The sequence below is a fragment of the Drosophila pseudoobscura genome, chromosome 3, assembly GCF_009870125.1.
Source record: "Drosophila pseudoobscura strain MV-25-SWS-2005 chromosome 3, UCI_Dpse_MV25, whole genome shotgun sequence".
Lineage (NCBI taxonomy): Eukaryota > Metazoa > Arthropoda > Insecta > Diptera > Drosophilidae > Drosophila > Drosophila pseudoobscura.
Window position 1 is genome coordinate 15444827 of NC_046680.1, and position 11274 is coordinate 15456100.

General features: G+C 44.7%; 1 protein-coding gene and 1 long non-coding RNA gene across 2 annotated transcripts; one reads left to right on the plus strand and one right to left on the minus strand.

The window, feature by feature from the left end:
* Nucleotides 1–6281: 6281 nt before the first annotated feature.
* Nucleotides 6282–8523, minus strand: Tbce (Tubulin-binding cofactor E). Its single transcript, XM_001361289.4, has 5 exons — nt 8183–8523; nt 7648–8120; nt 7168–7591; nt 6816–7098; nt 6282–6744 (listed from the first exon to the last, which is right to left on the minus strand). The coding sequence occupies exons 1-5, from the start codon at nt 8276–8278 to the stop codon at nt 6449–6451; spliced, it is 1572 nt and encodes a 523-aa protein (XP_001361326.3). The 5' UTR covers nt 8279–8523; the 3' UTR covers nt 6282–6448.
* Nucleotides 8524–8831: 308 nt separating this feature from the next.
* Nucleotides 8832–9458, plus strand: LOC26532326 (uncharacterized). The gene is made up of 3 exons (XR_004468796.1): nt 8832–8936; nt 9024–9091; nt 9152–9458. It is a non-coding gene; the product is annotated as an uncharacterized lncRNA (long non-coding RNA).
* Nucleotides 9459–11274: the final 1816 nt, after the last annotated feature.

Genomic DNA, 11274 nt, shown 5'->3' on the forward strand with positions numbered 1-11274 from the left:
CCTGGTCATTGGGCAATAACCGACATTCAGTTTCGAAAACGAACCTCCCCTCCTCTGCTCGACTGCCTCTGTTGTAGGCATTTGCATGTGTTCTCCGGTGGACAGGACAATGCCACTGTCCACCATGCAGACTTCCATCTGCCATCGTCCGTCTGCCAGCTGCTGATAAGCGCCTGCCCGAACATGTGGGCTCACAGCAGCGGAATGCAATTCGAATGAGGTCACTCCGGACGAGCGTCCTCTGCGTCGACTCGAGGCCTGCTGATTAAGTGCTTGCCGTTCAGGGGAAGCGGCTTCATTTGCATTTCCATAATTGAATGGACTTACTAGATCTGTGCATGCAGATTCAATTCAAATGGAAAGCCGTTGTCCCTGCGATTTTCCCTAAATCAATATCCGGCCACCACGTAAGAGGGAGAGGGTGTACAGTGCGTCTCAGAACTAAAATCCGCAAAGAGTGTTTACTAATCTCAAATGCAAAGATTTGTAATCTCTCCTTAGATATGAATCTACATAAGAGTTTTGGTTGTAATACAAAATTGTTCTCCTTTATCCTTTCGGATAAAATGTGTGCATTGTCACGCTCTTCTTACTCTTGCGATACGCACTGTATACATATGTACATACAAAGGTCGAGTGTCGAGGTCAGTCCCTGTCGAATAGATAATTGGGAAAATGTGTTAAAAGCAACTATTTGTGGACAGGCTGTTGCAAGTTTAATTAGCGTTGAATAATGGAATTCACAGAGGGACAAATACAGAGCAGAACTCCCGTATTATCCTGCAGAAACCCCTGCTGTGTCCCAAGTTACACGTAAGTACATGAAAAGGATGTAAGTCATTCAATAAGTATGATAAGTAGCAGTAATTATAGACGGCGACGACAATTTGTTGGATACTAAGTGCTCGAAAAACTTTACCAATTAGAAGCAACAGCCAGCGAATTATTACCCATTCGTGGTGCAGGGAGACAGTCCCCTGGCTTGCAAATGAATTCATTCAGCCATATCTGTATGACTCAAGCCACCATGTCATAGGCTGATTACAGGCCTGAATAAAAGCCTCTTCCCTCCACGCCGTTTTCACGCATTCGCCTCATTGCGCTTCGGCGGGCCGGGCCGGGCCGGGCCGGGCCAGGCCTGCCTTGCCGCCTGTCTACTGCCTGCTGCCAGTTCACCGCCTCGGCCGTAAAGCTCCTTAAACCAATTAACTTTCATTTTCCGCCACAACACGGCCACAAAATTTGGCTTGGCAGCTTCGTTTTCATTTTTGGCTTGGTTTCTGCGATTTATGCTGCCACGGGTCCGGGTCGCAGCGCTCGGGGGCAATATGGGTGCTGCCTGATTTACCTGCAATGAACGTGCATAATCGGTATCCCCAAAATAGCGTCACCATGATTCCACCGCAGCTGGACAGCCAGCTATTCTTCCGTGGTATCATGCCAGGTGCCAGGTGCCAGATGCCAGGTGCCAGATGCCAGATGCATCCTGCATTCTGCACCAGTCGAAATTTTCCAGCAGCCTTCCTAAGGAAACACACACAAGCTTTTGCAATTGCCTGACCTATGGTCGGCACGTACACGTTCCCATGTTTTGCATATGAGAGCCACTTACTTCCACGTCCCGTGCCTGGCTCTTTCGCTGTCTGGCAGTTTTGGGTTTTTGAGGGCAGCTTTTGTAATTGGTTTTGGCTCACCTGCTCACAGATTCCTCGTGCATCCTAGCAGGGGGCCATCAATCCTGCTTTAATTAAGAGCATTGTTCCCACTGAACAGAGCTCTACGTACATAAATTCCTCCCCCGACCCAACTATGCAGCACTTGGGTGCCGGCTCGTTCCTCGGGGCGCTTCTTAATAACTTTGGCAACAAAGCGCTTTGACGCCCTGGAATAAAAATGGGATTTAATTATCTCTTGACTTCATTTAAAAAGTTTCCCAGCATAATTTCATTCCCTTTGGATGGCATCAACGGAGCCAAAACATTGCCAAACTTTGTTGCCAGTCTCCGAGTGAGTGAGTCGAGCGAGGACCCCACGAATCAAATTAAATCATTTGCTTCGGACTGAAGGATAATAGCCGTTTCGAATGGTCACAATTGCATTTCGGAATATCCAAATGTGATACATCCAGGACTTATCTCGGAATACATAAAATGTATGTATAATCCTCGTAAGCATTTATTTCGTTCAGTCCAGGGGCAACCCTGAGGCTTGAGGGCTGGCTAGTGAGCGGAATTAATTTTCGGCTGCCACGGCATTCAAGCCATGTCCCATGCAGAACATGGAAACAAAAACATACATATGTATGTACATACTTATGTATGTATGGGGATCATCCAAATCGCATTACCAAGGCCCATTGTTGTCCCTAGTCGTTGTTTTTCGGCTCTTGTTGCGTCAGCAGGTGAGTTCCATGTGTGTGAGTGTGCAAAGTTATTAAAACCATTCAAAACGTTTACTCTGAATCCGGCTCACCTCTCCGCACTCCCCCCACCACCAAGCCGCACCCACTGGCACACCCTATCTCTTAGTCCCATCCCCATTTGGATTCCCATTCATGCCATACATGCAGTCATGTGTGCGCGGGCCTGTAATTTGCATAACAACATGCCGCCCCCCCCTCCCCCATCCGTACATTGGGACACAAATAGGTGTTCAAGGACCAAAACGGAACATAGCCCATCGATAGATGCTGACTGACAAGGGTACCAATTCATACAAAATGTCCAATATACAAAATTACAAACCGTTGCAAATTAGCAACAATAGAGCGTGGCAGGGGCGGGACGGGGCCCACAAGGTAATACAGTAATGGCTGGTGTAAAGGGATAGCGTCTGGATAGAATTGCTTCTTGCTTTAAAATTTCTCAAATATACAAACCTTAAAGGGACTCCCGCAACGCTGGCTCGAAATTAAAGCCAAAGTTGAGACCCATATTCTATTCGACATACAATGCCGAAGTTGAAAGGAGGATGGGGCCTGCCCCTGTCTGCCCCGGCAACGGCAACGGCCCGATAAAGTCTCATGCTTATGACATGAAAAGTTCAGTCAGCCCTTCCTTCCCGTTGGCCCATAAAAGTGATGATTTTTACTGTATTTCCCGTGTACATGGCCCAAGACAATGTCGGGGAGATTGTTTGCGGGCTGGAAGTGTGTCAGGGGATACAGCAATCCCCACTTGTTGCCCGGCCAGAGCAGCTCCCGGCAGTGAAATTGCACTTTTTCCGTGGCCAACGAGAGCACACTCCGCTCATGTCATGGATGTCACACCCAGGTGGGTGTTAGATGAGTGTTTTGCGGATGGGTGGCTTGGTGGAGCTACATGGATGCTATTTCGTTTGGATAACTGTTGATTTTTATGCACTGCCATCGTCGGAGAGGAATGAGAAATTGGGTTTGCGGTCTTCCAGTCAAATGCACTCTGAAATGGCTTCATTCGATTCGGAACCATTTGGGCCGAGTCATGGATGTTGTTGGCCCTCTGTTTCCACATCGAAGGAGTAGTGGAAATTCATTACAGCAGTCTGCTAAAGCTTAAAAAGCCGATGCCGTTGTACTTCAAAGGGAAATGACTTTTCTGTGGTTTTTGTGTACCCTTCTGGCGGGTTTAAATTTAAACCAAACATTCAAGAAGAACGTGTTGTTTTCACTGCATAAAAGGACCATTTGTAATTTGTGAGAAATTTAGGTGTGGTCTGCACTGAGAGAAAACAGTCACAAGCATAATTTTGATGAATTTTGATGATGCTAATCTAAATAGAGCCCCTATTAAAGATGCCTTTTTAATCTGCCTTCTAAAACGATTAAAGATTTTCAACAAACTCCTCAGTAGTGAGGGGGGAAGGAGGGTCGCACATTTGGCGTATCCCCGCTTTTCTCTGGGGCAAATGTACTACATGCATAAAATTATGCGAAATCAGCGCCGGAGCTGACAAACAATCCGCCGCAGCCGAAACAGCTGTGTATGTACGTGGCAGGGATGGATGGGGCTGAGATACGGAGAAGCACTTTATTTGCCCGCTGGCACGTAAAAAGCTTTATCCCCGATTCATTGTCGCCACAAAGATGCTTTATCGCCGCCAGACTACAGATTCCTGCGCAGCAACGAATATGAACTCACGCCATCTCGTACCTGTCTATCCCGCCTGCTGGTGGAGGCGGGGCAGGACATGGCTACGGGACAAGCGAATATTACATCCCGCATTTATCTTCTGGGCAAGGACAGCGGCAACGGCAGCGGCCCCAGCAACTTTGTCTTTAGTCATTCAATCCGACAGCCGGGAGTCATCGTCATCCTCCGCCCAACGAACGCTTTTTGGGGATTATGGATAATCACCTCGACAGAGGAGAAGCACAGAGAAGAGAGCAGAAGAGCGGAAATTTACCTACAGCCATATAGAAGGTAAGCCCCAGTACGGCCGTCCGACCTTCCGTTTAATATACCTTGTCACCGGGAAGGAGGCCCACACAAAAGAAGACGCATTTGTTTTTATCGTACTTTTTACTTTGCGTGTGCCTTTCCCTCATTTTCCATTCTTTCACTCGATGTTTATTTTTGCATAATTTTGCAAGCGTTGTGCCGCACTTTTAGTACATTTTCATTAGGGTTTAGGTACCCCAGTCGCTTGCTGGTCCGTTCCTCTGCAAATTTGTTTACTCTTAACGCCGTGAGGGTGAAAATGAAAGTTTTCCGAGATTATGCGAAGGCTGTACTTTTCAGTGCACACGCTTAAGGATTGTTTATGATCCGAGGTGCGTGTCAGTGGGGCAACAGCAACAGGAAGGAAAAGCATACATACTTGAGACCTGCATGAATCCGCAGTATTCGTAAATGCCCCCCGTAATGCGTTCGATCCTTCCCTCAGTCGGATTCGAATCACTCCGAATCAGACCAGATTCGAAAGCTGAATCGCTACCGAATCCCGCCGAATCGATTCCGATTCAACAAGTCAGATCGAAAGGGAAGGCAAGCTTCGGCGAACCTACATGAGGATGATATTTCAGATTGGTTCCATTGTCGAGGGTTTATTACGTAGCGAGTTAAAGTATATAGCAGACCGAAGGTTTAGCAGCACTACAACGATTATTTTGATTACGATATGGCCTTCGTGCTGAGGTTGAAGTGGCTTTTTTCTTGGCATTGGGAGTCCACCATATCTGACGAGCGCCTATGTACGGAGGCTGGAGGATGGAGGAAGGGTGCCAGTGGTGCCTGCAGGCAGGCGGAAAATGTTCACCTTACTTTTCTGTAAGCTTGCCGCCGGCGCTGTCACTCGGATGCCCACTGATGTTTTTCTTTCGCCTGCTATTTACATCTTAGCGAAGAAAATGAGTTTGGGTGTGGTAAAAGGGAAGGAAAAGAAAAACTAACTTCTCGCATCTTACTTTGGTGCAGACTTTTCTTGTTTTCTGCTTCTATTTCTGTTCTCTTTTCTGTTCCGTATACACTTGAAGAAGGTCTGTCAGCTTTTGTCAAAAGCGCCGACCAATGCGCGGTTTTGCCTGTTCCAACAATTTCCTGCAAGACCAACGCGGAAGAACTAAAGAAACTTTACTCATTTTCTCGAAATTGTAACATTTAAAAATACAATTGAAATAAGCATCGTATCTCTTACTTTCTATTAACAAATATTTGGTTATATCGAATGGGGTTGGCAATGCTAATACAAAATTAATTTACACTTATTCCATGGTGAAAAGTCGTCTTTCCCGAAGGCCGAAGGGTATTTTCAGTTTCATTGTAGCATATATAGAACTTGACCACTTGCTCGTTCATCCTTTCCTAATGTGTTCTTTGCCTTTGCCGAGCAAACCAAATTTCAGAACTTAATGAGGGTCAAACAATATTTTTAGCTTGGATTTTGGGGCCAACGTTGACCGCCATTCCCGACGCAGGTGCTCTTGGTGCGCTTTGTTTTCCGGCTACAAAACAACATTAAAATGTACATGTATAAGGTACATGACACAGAACTTTGACCTTTTCTGAAGCCTGTCGCCTCGACTTTGGCTGCGTTCGGTCTTGCTTGTAACTTTCCGCTTAAATTTAAACCTACACTAACAAGGCAAAGGATGTCTGAAATCTAATTGGCATTTTTCTCGAAAAGTGCCTGTTCCTATCGGTTTTTATTAAACAGACTTTGATGTGTCGAACCCCCAATTCGTCGTTTATTGCCTTGGTGCGAGTCAAATTTAAGTTGTCGATTGTGTGGAACCATCCTTTGAACATTCCCAAAATAAAATGGATTGGGCAACTTGTTGTTTAGGTTTTATAAGCAAAACAAAATATAAATATCGCATATATAATTGCAGTGGAAATTTCAACTTATCAGTACCTAAAGGATAACATTAGTAATTTAATTTTGCAAGTGCCGCGGATCAGAACAATAATTTAACACTTTGCCTAAGACTAAAATACCACAATCGAATACAAAAAATAAAATGGGGAAGCCGCTACTGAACCAAAACTGTGTCCTGTTCCTGCACTGAATAGAAGTCCAGAGTCTTGGCGTTGTTATCCAGGGGAACCAGCAGCTCGGGATGCTTGGCATCGTGGTAAGAGAGCTGGGGAACGACGTCAGTCAGCCGGAACCGCTTCATGACCAATCCCTGCAACGTTTGCACTGTAATCATTCGGGGCACTTTCTTCTCCCAGGTCTCGCCAGTGGCCTGATGCAGTATGAAGAGCTTGATCAGATTCGATTTCTTGACCTGTATTCCCGGAACAAAGTCCGCCGGAGAGCCATACTCTAGATAGTGAGAGAATGGGGAAACTTAGTAAGCTAATCGATTCACATATGTGTATGTACTGTGTGCATACTTTTAACAAGGTACGGATAGGTGCGATGCTTTCGGCAGAACTCCCGTAAGGCATCTGCTCCCTGTTGCGTCGCCTGCATCCATTCCAAGGAGTATTTCTTCCAAATATCGTACTCGGCGCCGCGCCTCTCCCCCGCAGTCACTTTAGCTTTATTGATAAACTGCAATCCTGCAATGCAGCCCACAGCTTTGGATACCATTTCATCAAAATTTGACTTCAAGTGGGGCGTCTTGCTCAGGTGATTCAACTTCGGCAGCTTATCCAACTCATTGAATGCAGCAGCCTGTGTGGAAAACAAGGTTCAAAATTTAATAGAACATCAAAGCCGATCTTACCGACTTAGCCGGCTCACCTCATTCCAAATGGGATTGTGGAGTAAGTTGAGTTTTTCCAGAGACACGAACATGTTGAGTTTGGCCTGAGGTTCACAGTCGGGCAGCTTAATCTCTTCGATTCCGTTCTCTATGAGGTTCAATGAGCGCAATGTGGTGATATTGCCCAACTTGACGACCTGGTCAAAATCCATAAGGTTTGTGCGGTGCAAGTCAAGTTCCTGTAGCTGGGTAAAAATCCTCTTGCAGTCGACTTCGGAAAGTTGACTTAGGGGGTTCTCTTGCAGACTCAACGACACAATGTGAGGCCAGAGTAAGGCCGTCTGCATGACATCCTTCCAGTCGGTGAAGCCGCAACTACTCAAATTGATGTGCTTCAGATGACGGAAGGCAGGCTCCAACTCCGCAATTTGTGATGCCGACGGCAAGACCAAGCGATTGGAGCTAAAAAAAAATCAAATCATCAACCGAACAAGTAAGCGATGCAAGCGTCTACCCACCTAAGATTCAGATTCTTCAAGGATGGCAGCTGCTGCGTCATGCTGGCCACTGTCTCCCAGTTCCAAATCAGCGTGTGGCTCACATTCAGCGTCGTCAGCTGTGTCAAATCCTTCAGGTACCCGGCCGCGTTCACTGGCGTCTCATCGACGCTCACCTCTGAGAGTTGTTCAAACCTGCTCTGCTTGCGCGCTAACTTGTCCATCCCCACGACCTCGAAGAGTGAGGCCTGAAGACTGGCCTGGGCCTCCCGAATGAGCGATTCATCCACATTGCTCGAGTCGTAGTTCAGATACCGCTCGCGGGCAGCATCCTCCAGGCTGGCGCAAGGACCCACCTTTCCCGGACGTATGAAACTGCCGGCGGTGGGCATTTGCGTTTGAAAGTAACGCTTGCCATCCACAATTCCATTGTGCTTGCCTCGCATGCCGTCATCCCACTCAATGCCCAGCCAGGTGCCCATGTGTCCCATCACCTGTAAAATGAACACGTTTGAATCATATGTCTGGATGCCAAAGGACTCTTTTTGCCGCTTACCTCGCCCACATATCGCACTGTACCGTAGTTGTTGGCTATTTTGATGCGTGTTCCCAGCGGATAAAACAGCTGCGTTTCATCAATAATTCCGACCATTGTTGGTGTTGTTTACGCGGCGCCCACACTAATTCACACACACACGCACACAGAACTGCTTTGTGTTTTTCCTTTTACAGTTTCCCCAAATTGGCAACGACTTGAGCCTCTGCAGAGTTTTCTCCGTTTTCACTCGAACGGGAGTACTCGTGGGGAATTTATAAAACCTGTGGAATTTTTCTGCAAGCACTGCAATTAAAGTTCCAAGTTACTTTATTTATTTTTATTTATAATATCATTTATCGATATACCGTGACCCAGAAATATACCGATATATACCGAAAATATACCGATGACTAAAACTAACTTAGCCCTCTTGGCCCCCTCTATTTAAACAAGGGAACAAGTGAATAAAACCGCTGAAAATAATACTGTTTGTAAATTCTTCTTTTGGATCCTCTTTAATTACAAAAACCCCATGCTATCTTTCACCTGAACTGCGGTATAATTCTGCAAAATTCATCGTTTTCGTGAAGTGGCCCACTGGCCAACAATGGCTACGATCGGAAATCAAATTCCTCGATTTTGAAATAGCTGGTATTTTATGTATGCTTTGAATGTATGCTGGTAAATTATTTATTTGTACGACGAACGTGCTTCGCAGGTGTGACATCATCTTCCCTCCTGCACCATGATTTACCTCATCGGCTGTGACCGGGTAAGTTTTCCTTGTTACCCCTCTATTCATCTTCTCCATTGACAACTTTTTCTTGGTTTTTCTTCTTTTATTTTGTATTCCCTCCAGCCCTAGTGGCCGATAGCCTCTCCAGCAACAACTTGCTATGCCGCGATCCTCTTCTCTTAGCCCTCCAGGTAAAGTTATAAAGTTATTATTTACTGATTTACTTAATTTAACTGTTTCTTTCATTTAAGCAAGTCGTCCCCTCCAATCTCCGCCGTCGGTACCTCCTCTGCGGGTGATTTAGCCGTAGCTCCTGGTCCTCTCGAGAGGTCCAAGAGATGACTCCTGGCTGCACTGTAGCAGCACCTGCCTGTCCTGCTAGGGGCCATGGCCATCGACAACAAGGATATTGACTATGGCAACCAAGGGAGGAGCTACGCGGGCTAGACTATAGATAGATCTAGTTGTTGTTAGGATTAAGGATATATATTAGATAGTCCGTATATTTAGAAAGTAGGTAGAAATGTTTTCCACTTGTATATTTATTTGTACTAGGCTAAGTTTTGATAAATAAAACTATTGAAAAATAATCCTTGCTGTATCCTATACCGGGGAAACTATCCCGATTACAAATAGTGCAGAAAAATAAATATTTTTGAATGAGAAAAATGTCCTTGATCCTTGATAAGGACTCCATCAACCCAAGGACATTTTTCAATCACAGGAAGCCGTCGCACGCCCAGATCGGCCCACAAATAGCCGAGAAAACTAAATATGTATCTTTGGGGTTGTTGGAGTCCTTACTGGAGGATTAAGGAGATTTTTGTGATCACTTCGGACCATGATTAGCCCCGATAGGGCCACAAATAAGGGGAAAAAATTATATATATAAAAGAAATTTAAAAAAGCTAGTCACCCTCTGCTGATTTCTGTTGGCCTAGTATCGCAAATTTGAAATTCTTCCGTTACACCATTTTGAACGGCCAACGAAAATAGGAAAAAACGGAAAGAATAGACTAAAAGAAATGTAAAAAAACCAGCGACCTTGTGCTGATTTCTGTTTGCCTGGTATCCCAGATTTGAAATGCTCGTTTTCCACCATTTTGAGCGGCCGAAGAACGGAAAAAGTGGCCAAAGAAAATATGAAAAAACGTTGCAAAATTTTGAATTTGAAAAATGGCGGGAAAAATAAAAAAAAATTTAAAAAAACCAGCGACCTTCTGCTGATTTCTGTTTGCCTGGTATCCCAGATTTTAAATTTTCGTTTTCCACCATTTTGAGCGGCCGAAGAACGGAAAAAGTGGCCAAAGAAAATATGAAAAAACGTTGCAAAATTTTGAATTTGAAAAATGGCGGGAAAATTACAAAAAATTTAAAAAAACCAGCGACCTTCTGCTGATTTCTGTTTGCCTGGTATCCCAGATTTTAAATTCTGGTTTACCACCATTTTGAGCGGCCGAAGAACGGAAAAAGTGGCCAAAGAAAATATGAAAAACGTTGCAAAATTTTTGAATTTGAAAAACGGCGGGAAAATTACAAAAAATTTAAAAAAACCAGCGACCTTCTGCTGATTTCTGTTTGCCTGGTATCCCAGATTTGAAATTCTCGTTTTCCACCATTTTGAGCGGCCGAAGAACGGAAAAAGTGGCCAAAGAAAATATGAAAAAACGTTGCAAAATTTTTGAATTTGAAAAATGGCGGGAAAATTACAAAAAAATTTAAAAAAAACCAGCGACTTTCTGCTGATTTCTGTTTGCCTGGTATCCCAGATCTGAAAATCGAAAAATCTCGGTTTTGAGGGCCCTTAAAGGGAAGTAGTTGTTGTTGTAATAACTTGATGTTGTTGTTGTAATTTGTTTTTTATGGTATTAGTCCGCCATTTCTTGTCCGATCGGGAATTTCGACGGCTTCCTGCGTTCGGAATAGCTTCCTTGATCTAATTCATTCCTTATCAAGGACCAAGGATCAAGGATATTTTCTCCAGACATATATACCGTTTTTTCCCCTTATTTGCAGCCATATCAGAGCTAACCATGGCCCGACGTGATCACAAAAATTTGCTTGATCCTTCGGTAAGGACTCCAAAACCCCCAACCATACATATTTAGTTTTCTCGGCTATTTGTGGCCCGATCGGGAACTGGGACGGCTTCCTGCATTCGAAATAGCTTCCTTGAGCTAATTCATTCCTTATCAAGGACCAAGGATCAAGGATATGTTCTCCCGACATACATACATATATACCTTTTTTGTCTATTTGTGGGCCGATCTGGTCTTGCGACGGCTTCCTGTGCTCGATAAAATGTCCCTGATTTGATGGAATCCTTATCAAGGATCAAGGACATTTTTCTCATTTAAAAATATTTATTTTTCTG

Coding starts and splice junctions, on each gene's coding strand:
- Tbce (XM_001361289.4), bottom strand. CDS start 8,278: ATGGTCGGAATTATTGATGAAACGCAGCTGTTTTATCCGCTGGGAACA. Junction 7,592..7,647: donor TTGAAGAATCTGAATCTTAG/GTGGGTAGACGC, acceptor ATTTTTTTTTAG/CTCCAATCGCTTGGTCTTGC. Junction 7,099..7,167: donor ACAATCCCATTTGGAATGAG/GTGAGCCGGCTA, acceptor TTTTCCACACAG/GCTGCTGCATTCAATGAGTT.